Source organism: Lepidochelys kempii, chromosome 1 (assembly GCF_965140265.1).
Source record: "Lepidochelys kempii isolate rLepKem1 chromosome 1, rLepKem1.hap2, whole genome shotgun sequence".
Taxonomy (NCBI): domain Eukaryota; kingdom Metazoa; phylum Chordata; order Testudines; family Cheloniidae; genus Lepidochelys; species Lepidochelys kempii.
The window spans coordinates 67,548,338-67,574,175 of record NC_133256.1 but is presented as its reverse complement, the minus strand read 5'-3'; the positions used below and the strand labels follow the sequence as shown (position 1 = coordinate 67,574,175).

At 43.0% G+C, this 25,838-nt stretch overlaps 1 protein-coding gene across 8 annotated transcripts in view; it reads right to left on the bottom strand.

Annotated features, from left to right (window-relative positions):
* TDRD3 (tudor domain containing 3) overlaps positions 1-25,102 on the bottom strand; it is a 442,979-nt gene extending 417,877 nt beyond the window's left edge. For 4 of the 8 annotated variants that reach the window (XR_012159207.1, XR_012159206.1, XM_073346179.1 and 1 more), the window contains exon 1: positions 24,766-25,100. Coding sequence is in view for 5 of the 8 variants with exons in the window: in XM_073346179.1 (XP_073202280.1) it covers positions 24,766-24,806 (41 nt within the window). In the remaining 3 variants the exon portion in view is untranslated. Of the gene's footprint in view, positions 1-24,765 lie in introns of all 8 variants that reach the window. The other 4 variants (XM_073346164.1, XM_073346195.1, XM_073346158.1 and 1 more) reach the window with 3 other exon arrangements.
* Between the last annotated feature and the right edge of the window lie 736 nt (positions 25,103-25,838).

The window sequence follows — 25,838 nt, the reverse complement described above, 5'->3', positions numbered from 1 at the left end:
ACTGTGCTGAAGTTGCTGTAGCCAGTTATCTCAGTATCAGAAGAGGGTTTCCAGCAATCTTGATATAATGCCCCCAAGACTAACAATAGCCCAGTAACACTTAGAATACAATAAGAGGAATATTAAGATAAAAAGGATCCCTTTTTCGTCTTAGTTTTGTATTCTTGTGCTTTTGAGTAGGTGGTCAAGTAATGCCTTAAAACAGCTACTGAAGGTAGTTCAAACTGCCTGACTGAATATTCAAGTGGGGGGCCACTCTTGACGTGCTCTGATTGACTCAGACTTTCAGTATGTCTACACATGAACTAGACACCCTGGCCCATGCCAGGAGACTCGGGTTCACGGGGCTCGGAGTGTGGGGCTGTTTCACTGCTGTGTAGACATCTGGGCTTGGGCTAAAGCATGGGCTCTAGGACCTGTGAGGTGGGAGGGTCCCAGAGATCAAGTTCCAGCAGGAGCCTGGCAGCCTACGCAGCAGTGAAACAGCCCTGTGAGGCCAAGTCAGCTGGCACAGGTCAGCTGCAGATTTTTCTTCCCTATGTAGATATACCCTTTAAGGCCAGAAGGGACCATCATGATCTTCTACCCTGACCTCCTGCACATCACAGGCCACAGAACCTCAAACAACCCCTCTTAAACCAGAAAGTGAGCCAATCCAGGACTGCCAATCTGACCATGGGGAAAATTTCTTCCCAACCCCAAATATGGCAAACAGTTGAATCCTGAGCATGTTGGCAATTACCCACCAGCCAAATATCTGGGAAAGAATTTTCTGTAGTAACTCAGAGCCCTGCCCCATCTCCAGCCACTGGGGATATTTACTACTAGCAGTCACAGATGGGCCACCTGCCATTTTAGGCAGTCTCATCATACTCCTCCCACCCACCCCTTCCATAAATTTATCAAGCTCAGTCTTAAAACCAGTTAGGTTTTTTGCCCCCGCTGGTAGGCTATTCCAGAACTTGACTTCTCTGATGGTTACAAACTTGCATCTAATTTCAAGCCTAAACTTGTTGATGGCCAGTTTATATCCATTTGATTCCTCTCCCTGGCATTTATCCCTCTGATGTATTTACAGACACCAATCCCCTCAGCCTTTGCTTGGCTTTTGGCAGTTCTAACTTTTTCCCTATACTTTCTGACCTCCAAGAAGTAGCTTTCCTTGCTGATCCTTCCCATCTTCCATTCCTTGTAGACTTTTGGCCTTCTCTTAATAACCTGTTTAGATGCTCGCTCATCCACTTTGGTCTGCAACCTTTTTACCAATTTTCCCCCCCTTGCATGGGATACAGGCCAGATACTTTAAGTCAAAGTTACAGAAGCTAATTCCAAGCCTCCTCCACATCCAGATTCTGGAGTTCTTCAGTCCAGGCCACTTCCCTAACTAATTCACTTACCTTTTTTAAGTTTACCCTTTTAAAATCAACTTGAAGACCTATTTTTGTTTATCCTTCCATTTAGGGTTTAAAATTTAATTATCTCATAATCACTGCAAACAAGGCTGTCTTCTACAACCAATTCTTCTGAAAGACCCTTGCTACTTACCAATACTAAACCTTAAATGACATCACCTCCTTGTTGGTTCAGTGACTATTTGGTGAAGAAATCTGTCAGCTATCCCATCCAGGAACATCTGGGTCCTGCCATTATTAATGGCACTTGTCCCTAATCTAGATCTGGGAAACTAAAACCTCTCATAATCACACAATTCCCAGTAGTATTTCTTTCATTAAAAATAAGAAAGAGGTCTCTAGCCGTATCCAAATCGAATCCTGAGGGTCCGTAGCAGACCCCAAGCACTATCGCAGTGGGGGCTGTGTTATCTTTGCTCCCCAAAGTTATTTTGACCCAAAGAGGTGGTTTTATCCATTCCATTACTTCTAATTTCTCTACAGTCTACCTCCTAATTCATATACAATGCTACTCCACCACCTTTACCTTTATTTCTGTCTTTCCTGAAAAACAACTTCAATACCTGTGCTACAGTCATGACTACTAATCTACCATATTTGTTATCCCTAGAATATCTGGTTTCACTTCCTAGTTTTTTCCTCCAAGGAGCTGCAAGCAAGAGTAAGACCTGTTGTAATGGATCTGTAATGGATCTGTGGACTTTTCCACCAAAACAGCTGTTTCGCCACATTCAGGAGGCTTGCGGGTGAGGCGGGAGGAGAAGCGACGCAGACTCCCCCATCCCTCCCACTCACAGCAATCAGGTGTTTTGCTGCATTTAGGAGGCGCAGATAGGGAGGGGATAAGGCGCTGCTCCGCAGGGCCTGCCAGGAGGTGCTGGGTTCCAAGCCCCGACCCACTAGCTCCTACGGACTGCTCTTCCAGATAATCCCACAAGTAGTGGACAAAATACTCTACTAGCAGGCAGCGAGAAAAAATTCCCTGGAACCTAACCCTTTCTCCCCCCTTTCCCCATCTACATTAATTCTTATGGGGAAATTGGATTCGCTTAACATCGTTTCACTTGAAGTCAAATTTTTCAAGAACAGAACTACAACATTAAGCAAGGAGTTACTGCAGACACAGAGATCCTCTACCACAGACCGGATTGCAGGATCAGGGCTAAAGTAAGTAAATGCAAAAGTTAAGGTTTACACACTAGTAACTAATCCATCTATACTGCACATAAGACTAACTGTATTTGAACAGGCACAAACCTGTCATAAACTGGCAGAAAACAGTTCATTTTATGTTCAGGTATACTTTTAACAGCATAGATAGTGATCCAAAAATATCCATTATATAAGACACAAGAAGTCTCATGTCTATTAACTATTAACTTTAACACTAAAATTTTAACCACTAAAGTTACAGAAACTTAGATTAATGTTTATAAGCGCTCTTTTTTAAGGGAAAATGTTCTTTACATAGCAACCTGGAGAGGAAAAAGAGGAAGGTCATGCAAAAATGAGTTTCTTTCCAGAGCCTCCTAAAGACACTCCTTAGTAAGTAAGAGAGAATATTAATGGGTGATGTGAAACATTTCTTTCTGCATGGAATGAATATGAAAATTTAGTAGCATTTCCAACCCTTGTTGACGTACAAAGCAGAGACTGGGCAACTGATATTGGTTTCACAGACTTCAATTAAAACCTAAAACAAAACCATCATTATGACTCTTACTTACCACATTAAGCACTACATTCAGTAGCTTTCCCACTGTGCGACTGGCCACAGAATTCTTTGGAAAGGCTTTGCAATGCCTCATGGGGCAGGTACGTCACACAATGCAGGATTCTCAAACCCATCATTTCATGGACATCTAGATTGCCAGTTGCTTTTCCACTGAAATGGGGGATAAAGAGTAGAGTGTGTGACAGAAAGTGGCCAGGGTGTGGACGGGGGAGACAGAGACAGAGTATGTGTTGGGGGAGAGTGAGTGTCGGCATGCTGTCTTTTTAAGTTCAGACAGCAGCCAGAACCAACCAATCCTGAGGCAAGGAAGGGGAACTCCCCACACACATCAGCCCCCGCCACCTTCCCTGGCTCTGCACAGCACATCAGTCTCTCTCCCATCTCCGGCTGCTGCTGTGTTTCTAGTGCCAGGGAGAGCAGGATTCCACATTAAGGGTTCTGTGATTCCCTCAGAGTTCTTCCACATCCTCTTCAGCTCACAGATACACCCCTCCCCTATACTTCAGGCATGAGAGCATGTTGCTGTTTTCCTGCCAGGCATGCTCAGCATCAGTGGTGAAGGAGATTTTAACTTTTACCTGTACAGTACCGACCCCTGACCCCACTCCCCTACACAAAAAATGTTCCATAACCATCAACACAATAACCTCAGGGTCTCAATAGCTAGCTAACTTCAACAATAGTTAGACCAACTGATAGTCACTCAAATAGCTAATTCAATTAGACAATTTAATAAAGTAATTTTCAAATTTATGACAGAAACTTACCAAATCAAAGACACTTCCATAGCGGTGCATAGTAGGCCTGATTCTGTTGCTTTGCTTGCTCTCGTTGTGCCATGCCCTCAGTTGAATGGGCCGCCTGATGTCCCTTGCTCAGCCACGATTTAACATATACAGCAGGATTCCACTCAGTGTAGGAAGGTCCAATCATTGAAATGAAAAGTAGATCCGCCACACGATGAGCAGTCAATGCAGTCCATTTATCCATGATTATGTTGTTCATAACGCTGAAGCCTCGTTCACAATCGCATTACTCGCTGCAAGAGTATCTACAGTGAGGAGTAATTTCTTTAATTTCTCAGGAACAGTCCGTCCTGCACAACACTTGTATTCCACAAATCCCAGGTGTGTTTCATGGTGACTGACTTTCAGAGGTTCACACAAAAAGAACAGGAGTACTGGTGGCACCTTAGAGACTAACAAATTTATTAGAGCATAAGCTTTCATTGGCTACAGCCCACTTCATCGGATGCATACAATGGAACATATAGTAAGAAGATTATATATATACAGAGAAGGTGGAAGTTGCCATACAAACTGTAAGAGGCTAATTAATGAGCTATTATCAGCAGGGGAAAAACACTTTTGTAGTGATAATCAAGATGGCCCATTTAGACAGTTGGCAAGAAGGTGTGAGGATACTTAACATAGGGAAATAGATTCAATATGTGTAATGACCCAGCCACTCCCAGTCTCTATTCAAACCCAAGTAAATGGTATCTAGTTCGCATATTAATTCAAGCTCAGCAGTTTCTCATTGGATGATTTTGGTAATTAATTGATCTTTAAATATTCATAGTAAATAGGCCCAATGGCCTGTGATGGAATGTTAGATGGGGTGGGATCGGAGTTACTTCAGAAAATTCTTTCCTGGGTATCTGGCTGGTGAATCTTGCCCATATGCTCAGGGTTCAGCTGATCGCCATATTTGGGGACGTGAAGGAATTTTCCTCCAGGGCAGAGGTTTTTCGCCTTCCTCTGTAGCATGGGTCACTTGCTGGAGGATTCTCTGCTCCTTGAAGTCTTTAAACCACGATTTGAGGGCTTCAGTACCTCAGACATAGGTGAGAGGTTTATTGCAGGAGTGGATGGGTGAGATTCTGTGGCCTGCATTGTGCAGGAGGTCAGACTAGATGATCACAACGGTCCCTTCTGACCTTAAAGTCTATGATTCTATGAGTCTGTTTTTGAAGCTTTTCTGTTGCAAAATTGCCACCCTTAAATCTTTTACTGAGTGGCCAGAGAGGTTGAAGTGTTCTCCTACCGGTTTTTGAATGTTATGATTCCTAATGTCAGATTTGTGTCCATTTATTCTTTTGCGTAGAGACTGTCCGGTCTGGCCAATGTACCATGTTTCAGGTTTGAAAACAGACACATTCTCAATCAGGTTGTGGTAAGCAATTTTAACTGCTTTCTGCTGTGCTTTGATTAGCCTGGTTAGTAGCGGTGGTGAATAATTTGCACCTCATGTTGTCAACAATGGGCTGAATGAATTGTGATGGATTAATTGTGGGACTTTTCCCAGCGCCTGTCAACTTTGTGTTCTTGAACATCATAGCCTCTTCGGCTCGCTGTGCCTGTTCAGTGTGCAATACAGGGTTTCTATGTAGGCTCTCGATTCTCTGCAAACAGATTTTCATCAGGTTGTCTGCTTTTGGGATTGTCAGTTCTCTGTCTTATAAGAGTTCAGACAAATTCTTGAGCTCCGTTAGGACATGCAACATTAATGATAGATTTTTCACAAAGTTAACCAAACACAGCTTTGAGAGACGTTGGAATTTTGCTTATTCCCTTCTATCTCTTGACTGGTCTTGTGAAGCTTCCTCAAAATGTTTAGCTAATGCTCGGTAAGTCTGCCAGACTGTATTGACAGCTCTCCATGTTGAAACTACCCATCATAAAAAAAAATTGGTAGAGTTTTCAGTTTAAGTACAACATGCAGTTTGGTTGCATGTGTACTGAGCTCACGGGCATTTTTTGGTGACTGACTGTAAAGCAAGTATAAGCTGTCTAAAAATGGTCTGATATCGTTTGTACCCCCAGTAATATCCAGTGTTTGATTAATGGCCAGTTCAAGTTTATGGTTAAGGCAATGCCACAAAATGAGATTTGGGAAGTCTTTTTGTAGGAGTTTGCCCACCCCAGCTTTGACTGCTAGCATGACATTTGCACCATTACTACAAACACTGACAGACCTAGGTCAGTAATTCCACAGTGAATCCACAACCTAGTAAACATTTGATTATGTCTTGCTTTATGTTCTTAACCGATGCATTGTCTAACTCAATCAATTCCGAAGGAAATGCTACTGGATTTCTAACACCACCAACACTGGCTTGTAAAAAATTATAAGAGTTGATTTTTGAACAAGAGTAATAGATTGGTCAACTAGTATCGCAATCTTGGATTTGGTCTTGATTATCTGCGAGACAATTTTTTTCTTCATTTCTGTGGAGACATGCCCTATGATATCACTGCAGGCAGGTTGGCTTTGAAGCAATCGCCCGATCTCAACCCCATTCAGTTGCTGCAGGTCAGTCAGGCTCTTGTGGTCAGTATACGGCCGATTCATTTTCGCAATGCAGTAAGCCATCCTGAACACACAAGCAGTTGTTTCAAATTCTGCTTCTTCACTTTTTGCATTGATGTTTATCAGCATGTCTTTCTTAGCTGTTTTTAGAATTTTTGTGCCATCAGTATGAGCAGCTGACTTTTTGTGTTCATTAATTTTTTTGAAGTGAAGCGAGCGTTGTTTCTTTATTCTTCCCAAAAGATGAAATCTGACACTCAGCCCATTGAGAAGCAATATTCATGCCTCGAGCAGAGAAACTTTCAACTGGAAATGTTACCACATGTTCTACACCCTAGCTCTTCACTGGAAGCCAACATCCAATCATTTTTCCTCTGAAATTCCTCAAATTGAACCCTCAACCACACAGCTGGGCATTGCTTTTCATTAGGAGGCTTACCCCACGATTCAGCAGATCTCTCACCCTCCTCAGGCTGTAGATTTGGCCTTTCTGTGGCTACATGCAGTGTTGGTGACAGATTTGTCAGTTTTTTTAGAGGCCCTACTTTTCTCCACATCCATCCTCTGCTTTACGCTTGAACATTTTTAGTAATGCTTGTTGCATTGACATTGTGATCGATCCTTAGTAACCAGTTTAAAAAAAAAAAAAAATAGCTAGCTACATTTTGTTTTCCCAATTTGGCTGTCTTCAATTTTACTCACTGCCCAGATTTTTAATTTTCGCGCCATGCAACAGTGGCATAGATGCATAACCATGACAATTAGGATTCTAAATCAAGTGTCACACACACAAACTAGATTTGCATTTTTAATACACCAGGGGAAGACTCTCTTACCATTCGAAAATAGTACGGGCAGCAAAGGATTATTGTCAACTGATGATATCGTCGTCCCCTTCAAGGGTAGTAGACAAGTTAGATTTATTGCCATAACTTATCCAAGACTATGGCAATGCTTCGTATAGCCTATTGGGAGGTTCATGAAAAACAAAATAGCCACCAGGCCATATCAAAATGTTGTTTGCCATGGAGAGCTAAAATAAAACTGAAGAAAATAAAAAATTATGCCAATCAGATAAACAGAAACAAGTTATGGCCTAAAAAAGACACAATCACTTTCAAGACCACTATTTTTCCATCATTTTAGTTGTCAACGGAACACGTTTGAAATAATAAAAGGATATTTAAAAAAACAATTCAAGCAAAAACAAAAGAAAACGTAAAGAAATGGTTTTCTGGCCGGGACAAAGACATAGGAACGTGGAAACAGCGGTGCAGAGAATGGGTTTTTACTGTATGATGCACACATTATACAGCCACGTGGTGTGGGGGGGAAGGGCTGCGGCACCAACACATTCTGCCGTCTGCTCTCTCGCTCACCCTCAGTCCCAACTCCAAAACTAAACTTAAACTGTGGCTTAAGCCTCCACCCCACACCTAAATATTCTAACGCCATGTGGTAACCACTGACCCAACCCCCCAGTTAGTTACCACCTAACCCCATAGCAACTCGCTCTGACATCAACACAATCCAATACACAACACATACAAAGGACTTATTTTATCAACGGAACCCTCTCATAATTAGATAAATGTGCCAGCCCACTCTTCCGATATCCTTACGAGGATAACAAGAGGAACTAGTCCACCAACTAGTCTCACGCAGCTGCACTAAAACACTGCACAACTTGCATACTGGGACAGCTACGACACCTGGCACATTACCCAAAATAGTCCATGACAGCGGTTAATTTACAAAAACAGTATTTATTATTCATTATTCATTCTTGAAAATACCAGCAATAAATGTCTTAACGGTACGGCGTACTTGACAGTACCAGCTTACTTTGCACCATTGCTCAGCATATGAACTCTCCATGCTGAGGAAAGTCAAAGCTTTGAAAGGGGAGTGATGCATGCCTGCAAAGCAGTAGAGTTCAAAACAGTGAGCAAAGCAGTCACTGTGGGAATTGTGGATACTGTGGAAGGCTAGTTACATTGACACAACAAACCACAGAGTCTACACTAACGCTTTGTCGCTTTAACTTTGCAACAAAAAGCTCTATGCCTCTTGTCAAGGTGGTTTTATTTTATCAACAAAACAGGAGAGTTTTGCCACAAAAAGTAGCACTGAAGAGTGTACACCTCCACTGTTGTGTTGGCAAAAGCTACCTTTTGCCAACAAAACTGTAGTGTGGACAAGACCTAACTCGATTTCAGGTGCCCCTTAAAACAAATTGCATGCTCATTCACTAGTCTTAGCAATCTGTTTTTCTTTCTTTCCCTAATGATGGACATGTGTACCATGGTTGTCACTGAGACTTAAAAACAGGAACTTATAAACTTGCTCGAAATTACTTATGTTCTGGAAATGTTATGACTGGATTTCAAATTTGCAGGAAAAGTAAATAATTTGTTGCCATCAGGTTTCAACAGTTAAAAATTTACAGATGCAAAATGTTTTTAACCACTCCTTTTGTTGAAAGAAATATCATCCTAAAATACACATTTGTTTGTCTTCAGTGGATTTTAAAAAAGCTACAAGTCTAGAATGTGGATATGATGGCATTGGCCATGAGATACAAAAATTATACTGGTCTTAGAAATGTGGCAAAGGCAGTGTAGAAATGTTACCACTATGTTAAATGGCTTTCTAGGTGTTTATAAAATGCTGAACCTTTTAGAATAATTTATATGATATGTATTTCATAATTAGGGGACAAAAAAGCAAGTTGACGATAGTACAACAGGCAAGTTCAACAGAAAAATTTTGCACACTCAGTAATATTGCACAGCCACCTATTAATTCACAATAGAAATAACATATTACATTATTCACCATGCCTTAGGGAATGGCTACACTTGCAGATGTAGAGAGCTGGGAGTTAAACCAGCCTTTGGAGACCGCAGCAAGGAAAACGCTACTGTGTGTTTACACTGTCAGATTCAAGTGCACTGGCGTGGCTACATTAGCAGCTCTTGCAACGCCACAGACAGCAGCGCATTGTGGTAGCTATCCTAGAGTACAAGTGGCTGCAACATGCTTTTCAAATGGGGGTGGGGAGTGTGACAGGGAGCGTGTTGTGTGTATGTGGGGGGAGAGAAAGTGAGTTTTTGGGGTGCTGAGAGTGTGTCAGCATACTGTCTTGTAAATTCAAACAGCACCAGACTCCTCCCCCGGCTTCTCTCTCTCTTACACACTCACAGCAGCAACATTCCACATTAATGCCAGCTGTCTGAAACGGAGCTTTGAAAGAGGATATCCGCATTTCTACAGCCGAGTTCAAAACATTGACAAGAGTGGCCACTTGACTTCAGGGGATTATGGGACATTTCCGGAGGCCAATCACAGCACAGTAATGCAACACCTCGTTCACACTGACGCTCAGGCGTTTCAGCCGGAGCGCAGCAAGCGTTATGCTTCTTGTGGAGGTGGATTACAGGAGCGCTTCAGCTGCAGAGTCCGGGCGCTCTAAGTGCCTCGCCAGTGTAGACGGGTCAGGAGTTAGGGTGCCTGGGGCTGCTTTAATGCACTCTAACTTGCACGTGTAGCCAAGCCCTTAGTGTGCATCAGGCTACATAGATCAACAACCTCCGCTTGCTATGGACTACCAAACTGTAGACAAGCCCTTAGCCAGGCACTCAAGAACAGCAGTCTTTACTAGTATGAAAGTGGCTATGATAATAACTGCATTAAGATGCCAAGTATGAACTTGATGCTTCCAAAAACCTGAGCAGACTCAAAGCTGAACACTCATGAAGTTAATAAAATTGCTGTGGCTTCTCTCCAAACACGTATCACGTGTACTTACTAAGTATTATTACCAGACAAGAACTACATTAAATTGGGAGTTAGGGTTGAGAGTATTTATCAGTTACTTCAGGATAAAAACAATACTAGGATGTTGTAAGTATCCACCCTTTACCAAACAAATAAAAAAGGTACTACTAAGCCAAGAAATTCAGCATTACGGTTAAACTTAAAAGAAATGAAAAACCCTTTAAGATATGGAAATACACAGCCAAGACAAACAACCAACCTTATCTCCACCCCGCACTAACATCATGAAGCATACATGTAATTAGAATTATGCATATTATTATTCATAGCTCCAAATCACATGAAATACATTTTAAGGACATTAGTTTTTTCCAGTTTTCTTTATAGTGTCACCACAGGGCAGATTTGTTTGGTTTTAGGAGGTAGAAATGTAACCTAAATAGGAGGAGGACCAAAAAAGAGACAACAGCAGGAGGAGAAGGGGCTAGAAGAGGGAAGCCTCCCAATAAGATGACTAAGGAATACAATAGGCCAGTCACAAAACCTTTTCCAGTATTTATGTGGGGAGCCCAGCCTTCCCTTCCCAGAGCCAGGGCAAGAGAGATGGTTGCTCTTTTGTCTCAGCAGCCCAGAGACAGTAGGAAGCCTCAAAATTTGCCAGGCAGTTGCTACACACAAGATTGACATAAAAGGACAAATCCAAATCTGGAAACAGTGACAGCCAAAAGTTAACACCCCACAAGCACCAGAAACAGATTAAAAACACAGTCTTTCCCCCTCCCCCACCATTTGCCACCTGTAGACTCTCTCCAAGTTTTTGGAATATGTCTCTGGCTAATCAGCACAGACCTTCAGGTAATGTGTGCACAGCAAATGTTTCAAGTCATGTATGACATCAGTAACAGCCTTTGCTATCACAGAAAAGCAGAGATTAGTCCACCTGGTATTATTTAATGTTTGCAGAGTGCTTTGAAAATATAAAGTGCTATATAAATGCTAAGTAGTAGTGTCCTCAAGTGATCATCTATGGAAGTATCACTCAGGTCCAAACCTGCTTAGCTATTGAATATCAGTTGAAAAGTAAGGGATTTTCAGGTTGGGTGACCATTCCCTTTTTACTTACTAAGACTTCTGTGGTTCATTAATACCAGAATGAATTTGTAATACTGAATTTGTAATGTTAGATTTAAAATATAATATATACCACTTTACAGACAAAAAGTTGAGGATAATATTGCCAAGAATAAGCATTGAGTAGTGCTCACCCTAAGCAAGAATTCCAAAGTCTGTAGATATTTCCAAACTTAATGAACAGTAATTAAATGTTCCTCATCCAAGTCATCCATTTTCTTGAGGCTATTAAAATACATACACACAAACAAATATAGACATTTGATGTGTGCCATATCCAAACCTACAAAAATTCAGTAAGATACACCTAGCTGTGTTTAGGGAAAGTAGTACACATATTCATAGTTCCCAGAACTTGTTTTGAAGGAATTTCTCTCTCAAATGAGGCAAAAGAATTCTCATTCATGATATTACAAAATACTGTTTTTTTATCTGAGGCTCTTCTCAATATTCCCAAATTCCATTATCCCTTCAGACTCATATTATTAGACTCACTCAAAAACTGCTGCTGTGAATAAAGTCAGAAACAGATCCCTGAAAATAACCCACTTTCTTCTCCCACTCCTGCACTTGCCCCTAACATCACTGAATAAAAATTCTTAGCACTTATATAGGGTTCTTCAACTGTAAATCTCGAAGTCTTCTAAAAAGCTGGCAAGCATAATCAGATAAGGCAGTTCCATGACTTTCCTTGGGTCATACATAAAGACACAGGAGAGCTGGGTATAGACTCTAGAGTTTAGAATGGCAGTGTGAATGGGGCCCTAAACAGTGATTTAGAATTAAACATTTCAACCTTAAAACTCAACCTCTTTCTATGCTGTGATACTGCAATTTAGCATTGGGAGGGGGCAGGAGATTTTCAAAGGCACAAGAGCAGATAGGCACCCAATTACCCTTTGTACTTTTGAAAACTTCCCCCATAAACTTTATGCATTGACCCTAGCAGTAATGAAGTGTAGGCATTTATATGACAAGAGGGATCTTCTCTATGAGTTTTCTTACGGATAGTTGTATTTCAGACAACAGAACTGAAGCAAAATTGATCATTTCTAATATAAAAGTAGTATTAATGTGATATAACAGTGGTTCTCAAACTTTTTGGGTTCAGGACACATTTGTAAGCCTTGATAGTCTGTTACGACCCAGTAAATAGATATAGTGCAAAAAAGTCTCACTTACTTAAATATTTCATAGAATCATAGAACAGGAAGGGACCTCAAGAGATCATCTAGTCCTGTCCCCTGCACTTATGTCAGGACTAAATATTATTTAGACCAGTAGTTCTCAAAGTCAGTCTGCTGCTTGTTCAGGGAAAGCCCCTGGCATGCCGGACCAGTTTGTTTACGTACAGTGTCCACAGGTTCGGCCGATCACAGCTCCCACTGGCCGCAGTTTGCCACTCCAGGCCAATGGGGGCTGCGAGAAGGGCAGCCAGCACATCCCTCGGCCTGCACCACTTCCCGCAGCCCCCATTGGCCTAGAGCGGCGAACCGCAGCCAGTGGGAGCCGCGATCAGCCGAGCCTGCGTTTGCAGCAGGTAAACAAACCGGTCCAGCACACCGGGGCTTTCCCTGAATGAGCGGCGGACCAGCTTTGAGAACCACTGATCTAGACCATTCCTGACAGGTGTTTGTCCAACCTGCTCTTAAAAATCCCCAATGATGGAAATTCCACAACCTCCCTAAGCAATTTATTCCAGTGCCTAACCACTCTGACAGTTAGGAAGCTCTTCCTACTGTTCAACCTAAACCTCCCTTGCTGCAATCTAAGCCCATTGCTTCTTGTCCTATCCTCAGAGGTTAAGAAAAAAAATGTTTCTTCCTCCTTCTTGTAACAACCTTTTATGTACTTGAAAACTGTTATGTCCCCTCTCAATCTTCTCTTCTCCAGACTAAACAAACCTAATTTTTTCCATCTTCCCTATAGGTCCTGTTTTCTAGACCTTTAATCATTTTTGTTGCTTTTCTCTGGACTTTCTCCAATTTGTCCACATCTTTCCTGAAATGTGGCACCCAGAACTGGACGCAATACTCCAGTTGAGGCCTAATCAGCGCAGAGTAGAGTGGAAGAATTACTTCTCGTGTCCTGCTTATAGTACTTCTGCTAATACATCCCAGAATGATGTTTGCTTTTTTTGCAACAGCGTTACACTGTTGACTAATGTTTAGCTTTTGATCCACTATGACCCCCAAATCCCTTTCTGCAGTCATTTCCCATTTTGTATGCGGGCAACTGATTGTTCCTTCCTAAGTGGAGTACTTTGCATTTGTCCTTATTGAATTTCATCCTATTTACGTCAGATCATGTCTCCAGTTTGCCCAGATCATTTTGAATTTTAATCCTATCCTCCAAAGCCCTTGCAACCCCTCCCAGCTTGGTATGGTTCGCAAACTTTGTAAGTGTACTCTCTATGCTATTATCTAAATCACTGATGAAGATATTGAACAGAACTGGACGCAGAACCGATCCCTGCGGGACCCCACTCATTATGCCCTTCCAGCATGACTGTGAACCACTGATAATTACTCTCTGGGAATGATTTTCCAACCAGATATGCACCCAGCTTATAGTAGCTCCATCTAGGATGTATTTCTCTAGTTTGTTTATGAACAGGTCACGAGAGACAGTATCAAAAGCCTTACTAAAGTCAAGATATACCACATCTACTGCTTCCCTCCCATCCACAAGGCTTGTTACCCTGTCAAAGAAAGCTCTCAAGTTGGTTTGACATGATTTGTTTCTTGACAAACCCATGCTGACTGTTATTTATCACCTTATTATCTTCTAAGTATTTGAAAATTGATTGCTTAATTATTTGCTCCATTATCTTTCCAGGTACAGAAGTTAAGCTGACTGGTCTGTAATTCCCCAGGTTGTCCTCATTTCTCTTTTTATAGACGGACACTATATTTGCCCTTTTCCAGTATTCTGGGATGTTTCCCACCTTCCATGACTTTTCAAAGGAATTGCTAATGGCTCAGATATCTCCTCAGTCAGCTCCTTGAGTATTCTAGGATGCATTTCATCAGGCCCTGGTGATTTAAAGACATCTAACTTGTCTAAGTAATTTTTGATTTGTTCTTTCCCTATTTTAGACTCTGATCCTACCTCATTTTCACTGACATTCACTATGGTAGACATTCAATCGCCATCAACCTTCTTGGTGAAAACCAAAACAAAGAAGTCATTAAGCACCTCTGCCATTTCCACATTTTCTGTTATTGTCTTTCCCCTCTCATTGAGTAACGGGCCTATTCTGTCCTTGGTCATCTTCTTGCTTCTAATGTATTTGTAGAATGTTTTATTGCATGGGTCGGCAACCTTTCACAAATGGTGTGCCGAGCCTTCATTTATTCACTTTAATGTAAGGTTTTGCGTGTCAGTAATACATTTTAACGTTTTTTAGAAGGTCTCTCTCTAAGTCTACATATTATATAACTAAATTATTGTCATATGTAAAGTAAACAAGGTTTTCTAAATGTTTAAGAAGCTTCATTTAAAATTAAATTAAAATGCTGATCTTACACCGCCGGCCCACTCAGCCCGCTGCCAGCCTGGGGTTCCATTCACCTAGGCCGGCAGCAGGCTGAGCAGGGCCTGCGGCCGGGACCCCGGCTGGCAAGGGCCGGCAGCCAGAACCCCAGACTGGCAGTGGGCTGAGTGGCTCAGCCCACTACCTCTCAGCCCACTGCCGGTCTGGGGTTCCATCCGCTGGCTCCTGCCAGCCAGGGTCCCAGCTGCCAGCCCCTCTCAGCCCGCTGCCAGTCTGGGATCCCGGCCCTGCCCACATAGAGTGGGTACCTACCTTCTCCCTAATTCTAGCCCATTCTCTTCCTCTCTCTCTGCACTGAGTTGAGGGTGGGAGTGCACTGAGCAAAGGGCTGGGGGCGAAGGAGCAGGCTGGGGTTAGGGTGCAGGGTCTGGCCAGGAGCTAGAATGAGGGAGGGGACTCAGGGTTGGGGCAGAAGGTTTGGGTGTGGAGTACTTACCTGGGCTGCTCCCATTTGGTGCGAGGGGTGCAGGTGGGAATGTGGGAGGAAGGGGTGCAGAAGCTCCCATTTGGTGCTCGGGGGGTGCAAGATTCAGGGCATGGGGTCGTAGGGAGGTGCAGGAGTCAGGGCTGGGGTGTGTGGAGGGGGTGTAGGGGTCAGGGAAGAGGGCTGGGGGTGTGGGCTAGGGTCGTGGGGGTGCTCCCAGCCCCCTGCCCAGAGCGGCTCATGATGGGGGCTGGAGGGGATATGCCCGAATTCCACCCCCTTCCCCAAGGCCACCTCTTCTCCGCCTCCTCCCCGGAGCAGCGAGCGCCCTGCTGCTCCGCTTCTCCCCTTCCCGCACAAGGGCCATCAGCTGATCAGCGGCAGGGAGGGAGAGGAGGAGGGGCAGGAACCCAGCATGCTGGGGGAAGAGGCAGGGGAGGGGGGAGCTCACCTGCCCTGCAGCAGCAGCCGGCAGGACCAAGCTTCTTTACCCTGCTCCAGCGGGGTGGGGGGGGGAGAGAGGTGGAGAACAGCGGGCCGGGGCGGGCAGGATTTTTAATGGCATGTTGCTGCGTGCCAGGGTCCCTGGCTGAGCAGGGCCGGCAGCTGGGACCCGGCAGGCAGCAGCGTGCCATTAAAAATCAGCTCGCGTGCCGTCTTTGGCACGCAAGCCATAGGTTGACAACCCGTTTTATTGTTTCCTTTTAAGTCCTAGCTAGTTTGATCTTGTTTTGTGCCTTGGCTTTTCTAATTTTGTCCCTACGTACTTGTGTTATTTGTTTATATTAATCCTTTGTAATTTGACCCGAGTTTCCACTTTTTGTAGGACTCTTTTTTGAGTTTTACATCATTGAAGACCTCCTGGTTAAGCCAGGGTGGTCTCTTGCCATATTTCCTATCTTTCCTACGCAGTGGGATAGTTTGCTCTGGTGCCCTTAATAATGTCTCTTTGAAAAACTGCCAACTGTCTTTTTTACCCACAACATACAATATATACATTAACAGAACAAGCACATTGTACATAACACAGTGGCATTCCCAGCCCCACAGGGCTGGCTGGGCTTGGCTCCCCGCTCCAGGCATCATGACCTTGGGAGTCACAGCATCGCTCAGGTTCGGTCCAGCCATGCCACATTTGTGCCAGGTCGCAACATTACTCACACATGAGATTGCAGAGCCAATCACTCAAATTTGGCCTGGCTGGCTACCCATCATTAGAACAGAGGGGTGGCTGGGCCAAACCTGAACACTTTTGCAATCCCATGCACCACGTAGGAACGCCTGGAGTGGGGAACAGAGTCTAATCAATCCCACAAGACCAGAGCCTCAGGAGACACTGCTGTGGGGTGGGCTCTACAACCCCTCCCCTGAATCCTCCCATCCACACCCGATTCCACTCCCCTCCCTCCCCCAACCTACGCCTCCCATGCAACTCTCTGATACATTCTGGTGACTCAGTTTTGGGTCATGACCTTGCTACAGCACAGAAGCTTTATCTACGATTTTATCAAGCCATTAACATGTAATAAACTGAAAATCTAATGGTTAAAATTAACATTTTTTCTACTCTTTAAAGGAATTAACTCCAAGAGCAGTTTGTTCCACCAAGGAAATAGCCCATACATAATAAATGTTGAATCAATACTACACAACTAAATTCTTGATTAAAACACTAGTAGAGAGAAGAAAAGCCTTCTACACTTAATTATTCGTTTCAACTTTCTTACAATTGGATCTGCAAGCACTTTGCTAAATGGACTGAAAGGTTGTCCAAATTTTCTGTAGCTCCAGAAGTACTTGCATCCTTCACTGAAATTATATTTTGTAACATGTTACAGCACTATTTCAATGAATCATGACATATCTTCCCATCATCATCTATGGACACCATTGGTCAGTAAGACTACTCACATGTAGTCATTTGCAGGATTGGGGGACACTCTCTAGCTTATGTTGCAGGTATGATTCCCTTTTGTACTTTTCATACAAGTGACCTTCTTTAACTGTTTAGCATACACACATAGTATACACTCCCAGAAGTTGCTACAAACGCATGTAAGGCTATAGGAAAATGACAAATTGGATTATTTGAGAAGCAGTATGGGAACATTATCCATATACATAATTATCCATATACATAACAAATGCATAAGAGGTACATTTTTCCATGACCTTAAAGCTACACATGTGAAGCACTTTGTAACACTGTGTACTGCTGCTCTGTGTATCTCAAACAAAAGAGGCTACAAAACACTCCTATGAAAATTACGGGTCTTAACTATTATAATACATACCACGGAGAAAAATATCTACAAACCAAATTTACATCAGGGAAGATATTGAACCATTATGATAAATCAGTGTAAGTACAGCAAAAGTAGTGCAAATATAAAAAAAATTACCAATACTACACACGTACCTATTATTGTAGAATATTTTTAAATGTTATAGGATAGTATACACTCCTGTAATTAAAGATTATAATGCACACAAATGGGGAGAATTAAGGCAGACCATGCAAGATTGGAATTTCATGATTTTGAGTACCTTACTGGATGAAGTGAGCTGTAGCTCACGAAAGCTTATGCTCAAATAAATCTGTTAGTCTCTAAGGTGCCACAAGTACTCCTTTTCTTTTTGCGAATACAGACTAATACAGCTGCTACTCTGAAACCTTTCAACAATCTGTTCACATACGATTTGGGTGGAAGGAGGTTGTTTTTATTTTCTTTTAATTGAAATAGCTATAATCCAGCATTATTTTATGGTTCTAGCCATGATATGTGTGCAACAACAACTAACATCAAAACAGAGTTAAAAAAGTGATTTTACGATACACCATAATGTGTAAATAGTACATCCTGATAGATTCTTACATTACATATTTTTCAAGTGCTATATTTTAGTGATATATCCTGAACGTCAGCTATATTATAAAACATCAAAATTGGAGCTTCCAGTATTGAAAAAGTATTTCAGTTCTCATACAAGTATTTTACTACAGTAGACTATTTACTACTACATCAGAAGAATATATCTGTTAAACATATGTATTTTAAGTGACTAAGTAATACTTTAGGATTACACTTTAAAGAATGGAATTTCAGCATTGATTCCCATATGTTATAACAGGAGTCAGACCTACAATTACTTTATAAATATAGATTTAGTGATGGACATTTTAATCAGCACCCAAGCACAGTTGTTCCTGTGAGAAAAAAATTAGAACTTGTCAACAGTTAACACATAGTGAGCAGTGTCTCATGTTCCCGGTTTATCCCTATACTAACAAATAGATGGCCTTAGTATTAACTATTGGCAAACAATGCTTTCTATTAAAGGGGATCCTGGTAGCAAGCCCTATATTTAGGTTGCCTAACACTTTTCATTAAAAAAAGATACTTGCAACTTTTTTTTTTTTTTTTTTAAGATTCAACACATCTACTATCATAGAGAGCCACTGAAATCTGGCAGTGGGGAAGCCCTGGGGTTAGAGAGGTGCATTTCCTTTGTCCCATGAAATTATGTTAAAGTTTTGCTGATACACAACTGTTGAAAATTACCTTATCCCTCCACTTAGTTGCATTCCTCAGGAAAATTCTGGGAGCATGCCAAAACATTAAAGTGAAAACAAACATTCTAAGGCTGGGCCTATGCAAAAGCAGCAGCAGCTGCTACACTAGGAACCATCCTGAAGCTGTCTGAGCAACTGCAGCAGACATCTGTGGGAGAGAGCCAGGCTTCCATCAGCAGCAACCATCCAGACTCAGCACATAACCTCAGAGACCCAACTCCACGAGCATCACATGGTACAAAACCTCCCCCAGCTTGGCGGGAGGGCAGGGTGAGTGAAAGAGTCAAGGTGTGCCAGGCTCCGCAACAACCTTCTGGATCCAGCACCTGTCTTCAGTGGTTCAATCACCACCCTAGGGTAACAGTCTTCTCCTATTGCCAGCTAATACAGTTAGTTCTGTAACTCGTGTGGCAACAGGATTATGTGCTGCAACACTAAAGGAACAGGGTTCACACACTGCTGACAGAAGTATGATGAAGGAGGTGTCACAGCTACGTAGTATTAAATATTTTTACTTTTTTCCTTTAAAAAACCCTACAAAATTACAAAGGTTAAGAAAAACCTTCTTCCTTTAAATAAAACAAGAAAATGACATACAAAAAGACTTTAATGTAAAGTTATGTAGGTTACAAATGATATAAAGACACACTGAAGTCCATACTTGAAAGCACGTCAATTTGATCCCAGCAACTAGGAAGCAACAGTCCACAGCAAAGCAAGGTGGTGGCAGATTTGTCAATAACTGCTTTAAAGTGAGGCACATTAAGACCTTGTCTACGCTGCCACTTTACAGCGCTGCAACTTTCTCGCTCAGGGGTGTAAAAATAACACACCCCTGAGCGCTTCAAGTTTCAGCGCTGTAACATGGCAGTGTAGACAGTGCTACAGTGCTAGTAGCTGCCCTCTCGGCGCTGGTAGCTACACCCCTCATAGAGGTGGGTTTTTTATAGCACTGGGAGAGCTCTGTACAAAGCCGCGACTACACAGCCACGTTAAAGCCTGCACCCCACACCCCGCATCCTCGGCCCCACCCCAGAGCCCGCATGCCCCACCGGAGTCCTCAACTGTACCCCCCACACACCCCCTGCCCCAGACCTGACCCCCTTCCCACACTCCAAACCCCTCAGCCCCAGCCCCACCACATGAATTTTGTTATGTGCACCAATATGGAGGTAATGTGTCAAACAAACACATTTTGTTATGGGCACATAACAAAATTTGTTCCGCCTATGCATGGGAAAAATTAGAGGAAGCACTGGTCTGACCTCACATATATCTGTTCACCTATAGTTTTGGATGAATCTCATACATCAATGTGAGACGCCATCATCATTTTTTAGCTTAAAAAGCCAACACTCAGAAATTAAGCAATGTCAGATTTAAAGCTTCCCATGCTACTTTTTATCTGCCACTTTGTGTGTATGCATTAGGATAGAAAAAAAAAAAACTGTTGTGTAATTTAGGATCATCACATACACATCTTCCACAAGACCCTAGCTTCATTCAGAGCACAGGTTGGACACACAAGAAGGCTGAATTAAAAATCAATGGCACACCAACTCCCACATTTTTACCAAATGAGAAACAGAAAATGGGACACCTTTGGAAACAGAGAGAAAAGAAGAAGCGTTTGGAATTCAGTTCATTTTTGTGGGCACCATAAAATAAGTAAATCATAAAGAAGTTAAGGCATTCCCAAATCCAAGATTCCAAATGACAATTTTTTTCTGTTGTATTAAATTTTAAGATTCTTTCATATATAACACACACACAAACAAAATATTGTGCAGAATTTGTCAGATTTTATCTACCATCGCTGCCAATACTAGTTATGACACAGCCCTATACTACCTGAAGTTCCTACTGGACTCCCAAAGGGAAAAAATTCCAAACTGACCAAAGAAGCATAAGAAAATACAACTACACTAACATCAACGGGGGCTGAATCTCTAAATTTTCCAAACGAGGTGAAGAAATACATCTGCTGTAATTACTGATCACTATTACCAAAATTACACTTGACAGCAAATAAATATAATGTTCACAGAATTTAATAAAATACATTTTGTAATACCAACACAAATATACAAGATAAATCTCTAACATTTCCAGTTGGATGTACCGTAGATATTTCTTTTCTATCTTAAGTTTTATTTACTCGGAATCAGATAATATATCTGCAATATCCCTTTGTGCTTATAAAAGTATTTAAGTTCTTGCATTAGGTGGTGTGTAAGATGGAGTCAAGTGGAAATTTCAAACTACACTCTTTAATGGACACATTTATCTAGAAAAAAGGTTAAGATATCCCTACATTAAAAAAAATCCAAGTGCAGTTCTACTCTGCAAAATGACTGTGTAATGTTACCACCTCCTTACTCAACAGACCAGCTCCATAAATATATTTAGAGTTATATCTGCTTACGTCAGCACCAACAATTAGTTTTTACTACTCTCAATTCTTGTTACTGTAGCAGAACCAGTAAGGATTTGGGAAAGCAAGCTGGAGTACAGGGTGCCTCATAAATCAACAGATATGTTAATTAAATTGCAGTTGCAAAAGACAATGGTGTTTCACATATGTAAAGAAGAGCACATCTGGTGTAAATGAGTACAGAATTTGGCTTATAGCGTCTTTTAACCTTGTCTCTAAAGTAGGAAAGGTTCCCACTTCTCGCAAGAGGTGCCAGCAACAGTTGCAACTTAGCTGGTGCTGATCATGTTTTAAACTACTAACGTAGACCAGAAACACACCAAGTTAAGTACCAGTTCTGAAGACTTCTTTAAAATCTGCTTGAAGCTCTGCTGCTGCTATCAGAGGGTGGAGGAGTCAAGGAAAAAATCACACCCCACAGTAGAACATCTTGAGTACAGATGCAGAAAAAACTAAAAACATTAGTTGGGTGTTTATTTAATGATATTTCTGTTGTTCATTCTCTTCTTTCCAATCCTTCTCCCCTTCCTCCTCCTCCCCACCATGTACATCCACTTCTTTCCTATATGATACCCCCCCGCCCCCCAATAAGACTAGGCTACAACATGCCACTAGTGACTGAACAGTGCCTGGCAGTCAGCCCACTACCCACCACTGGCTCACCTCCTGCAACATCATGAGGGCACAAATCAAATGCTTAAGCACATCAGCCACTCCCCAATGCTGTAGCTTGCCAAGGTCCAGGGCACACACTGCAGAAACTGTGTGAACCATTTCAGTTATTTAATATAAGCTAGCCACTAAAATGTTTGGAAATTTTTTTATTTGTAGTACAAATATCAACAAGCCATCTTCTTAACACTACATTCATTTGACAGTCAAAATAGAAAAGTGGCAGCAGCCTAAAAATTTCAATTTGCGTGTTAAGACTAATATTTTAAATTCACAGATTCCAAGCCAAGGAGGAACCATTGTGGTCATCTAGTCTGATCCCCTGTGTAACACAGGCCACAGAAATTCTCCCAAAATAATTCCTAGAGCATATCTTTTAGAAAAAAATCCAATTTTGACTTTAAAAATGGCCAGTGATAGAGAATCAACCACAACATTTTGTAAATTATTCCAATAGTTAATTACTTTCACTGTTAAAAATGTACACCCTATTTCTAGTCTGAATTTGTCTAGCTTCAATGTCCAGCCATTGGATCATGTTATATCTTTCTCTGCTGGATTGTAGAGCCCATTATTAAATATTTGTTCCTCATGTAGGTTCTTACAGACTGTAATCAAGTCATCCCTTAACTTTCTCTTTGTTGAACTAAATAGACAGAGCTCCAATCTTTCACTATAAGGCATGTTTTTTAATCCTCTAATTATTCTCATTGCTCTTTTCTTAACTAACTTCAATTTTTCCATATCCTTCTTGACTTGTGGACCCCAGAACTGGACATTCCAATATCCAAGCAGCAGTTGCACTAGTGCCAAATACAGAAGCAAATAACCTCTCTACTCCGATAAAACTGTATCTATATACTGCATAATAAGAAACGAGAAACAAACAAAAAACAAAAAAATTACGTAAAGTATAAACTACTTGCCTGAAAAGTTGGTTAATTTCAACTTAAAATTGCTGATACAGTTCCTTCAATATAGTTATTAAAATTAAGTTACCTTTAGTGCCTAACATCTAGTGGCCAAGAGTCATTACCCTGTGTACTGAAGTCTGCACATTAGAATAGTGTTAAAAGAATATAATTTCTGAAATTAGCACCTTTACTCCTTTGCCAAGCATCTGCAGAGAAACAGACCAAGCAAGACACCTCAGCTTCTCAGGTTGATCAATGATTCCATAAAAGAACAGAAGGTTATTTCAAAGACAATACAAGTTTTTAGGAGCAGAAAGTTCACAGATCAGCAGATTTATAGTCTTCCCATAGATTATTTTCTCCAGAAACTGAACTTTGAATTAAAATTTGAAGAACCAGCATAGGTGTTACAGTATATAAGCTCCAGCAATTAAAATGTGACCTTTGTTATGATCCTTTTAAAGTGGCAGCAATAAATTTAGGCACTCTAAGGCCCCAATCCAACAAAACACCGGAAGGAAGGAGGTACATGCTATATTTTAAGCATGTGGGATTTTAAGCAAGTATTCCAAGCAAGTCAATGAGCCTACTCACATGCTTGACGTTTATGCATGTACCACAGTAATTTTCCAAACTAGGCCTAAATTACTAATTTTTACAATGAGCAGATATTTCAAGGTGCGCTCATTTTTACAAAAGTGTTGTAAAATAGTCAAGAAAAAGTCTGACCTAGTAAATAAATAATACTAAACCATACCCTGCTAAGTATGTGTATGCTTTGTATTGAAAAAAGTGGTGAGTCTGGTAAGTGTTGCCTTTTGAGAGAAGTAATATGTCTAACGGTTAGCACAAACTGGAGAGAGTCACAATTCCTGGGTTCTAGTCCTAAGTCTGCTCTCACTATAGCTTTGTCTACACTAGCCCCCCTTTTTAAAGAAAGAGTTTCCTACCCATGCAGCACAACCAGTAGTAGTATTAGTGGTCCAGAAAGGCGTGTGCCTACACTGTTTTAACTACATCTCAACTAAATCTATTTGCAACATATCTACATGACATTTCAGTAAAAACTACCATTGGTGGTTAAGAACCCTGTCTAAATCAGCATTCCCACTGTTGTTACCATGGAGCTGCACCCAAACATCATTGTTAGCAATGAGGGGAAACTGTTCAGAGAAAGATTGGAGTAGACTACACAAGGCCTACGAATTTAGATAAGACAACTTCTTGGTGCATTAAGCTTTACTTTTGATCATTTCTGTAACATTAGCTCAATAATACCAACTCTGAGGGATGCTGGGAAACTTACTTCATTAACTAGTGTTAACCTTACTTTCTGTTTCATTTATGGGAGATGATGAAGGGAACCCACTGCCCAGGTGCATAAAATAACTAAAAAAGCCACACCATGCCTCTGCAAGGAGAAGCAACTACAGCCCACCTACCCATGTAACAAGTAGGAAACATGCAGGACAAGATCAACCCTTCACTGTATAAACTGGGAAAACTGAGAAAAAGAATACCAAGTCTGGCCCCTGGATCTTCTGCTCAGGGACTGTGCCTAACACATCCCCTCTGAGTGACCCAGAAAAGGTCAAATCAATAGCTAGCATTCAAATGCGAAAGCTACCTATCTTCCCCCACCCCGAGCACTTCCTGCTCCTCTCACAAGGCGGGGGGAGGCACCTACTGTCAGGGTGGAAAGGGGCAGGAACCAGAGAGGCCTAGAGCAGCAGCAGCCGTTTCCCAGCCCCGAGCCTCCGGGCAGGCCCCGAGTCCCACCATCGGCCCCACGGAGCCGCACAGCGGACAGGCCCCACTTACCAGCCGGACTCCGAGAGCGCGGAGCTCGTCCCGCCAGCCATGGTAGCTCCGGCCGTCGCCGCCTCCGTGGCCCTCGGCTGCTGCTGCTGCTGCTTCCCACAAACTTGCCGCGGCGCTGGGCGGCCGGCTGGGCCCGTACCCGGGAGGGGGGGGGCAGCGGCGGGGGAGGAGCCGCGTGGCCTGGGCCGCCCCTCCCGGCTGAGGGCCGCGCCCCCGCCGGGTCTCGGCGCAGCTCGCCGGCTCCAGGCGCAGACCCCGCCGCTCGCAAGCGAACAAAGCCGCCGGGCCGGGGGAGGCTCCAGCCGTCCCGCTACTGAGGAGGCGCGGGCCCGGCGCCCCCTGCCAGCGCCAGGGAGGCCGCCGGCGCCGCCATCACGGGGGCGGGCAGAAGAGGCGGCGCCAGCGCCGCGGCCGCCTCAGGGCCTGGGCTACCGGCGGGCTCGGGCCAGGCTCGCTGGCGGGGGTGGGGGGGTGACTTGACTGTCCGGCTCCCGCCGGTGATTGCGGATGTTGGCAGGGGAGCTCACGGCCGGCGTGGCTCGGCCACATGGGCCAAGGGGAGAGGGGAGGTTGTTGTCACACACCCACCCCGGGCAGGGCGGGAATGAAGTGGATGCCCTTGATGGCAGAAGGCCGTTTGTACGAGAGCTCGCCCGCTCAGGCGGCCCTGGTCTGAGCTCTTGCACGGGGAGGAGGGCAGCTCTGCCAGAGTCAGGGGCATGGGGGGCCCCAAACCTCTGTGTGTAAATAAAATAATCGGGGAGGTAGCGTGGCTCCCAAAGGTCTCACCAGGCCAGGGCTGTAACGCCAGCTCCCAGCACTTAGATATGGTGCAAACTGCTGCCCGTGGGAGGCTAACTAGAGAAGAAAACCTTTCAGCAATGCAGGGCGAAGGTGACCATCTTTCCCAAAGGGAAAAACAGGAACCTGGGTGAGGCTAGCCTGAGCTGCACCCCCGCCTCCCACGCAGGGCTGGCCTGATGAGTCCCGAGCCCTCCCTCGCATCCCTGATCCCAGTCTTTTTAATCTCTCCTCCGGAAGCTGCTCTATACCCTTAATCATTTTTGTTGCCC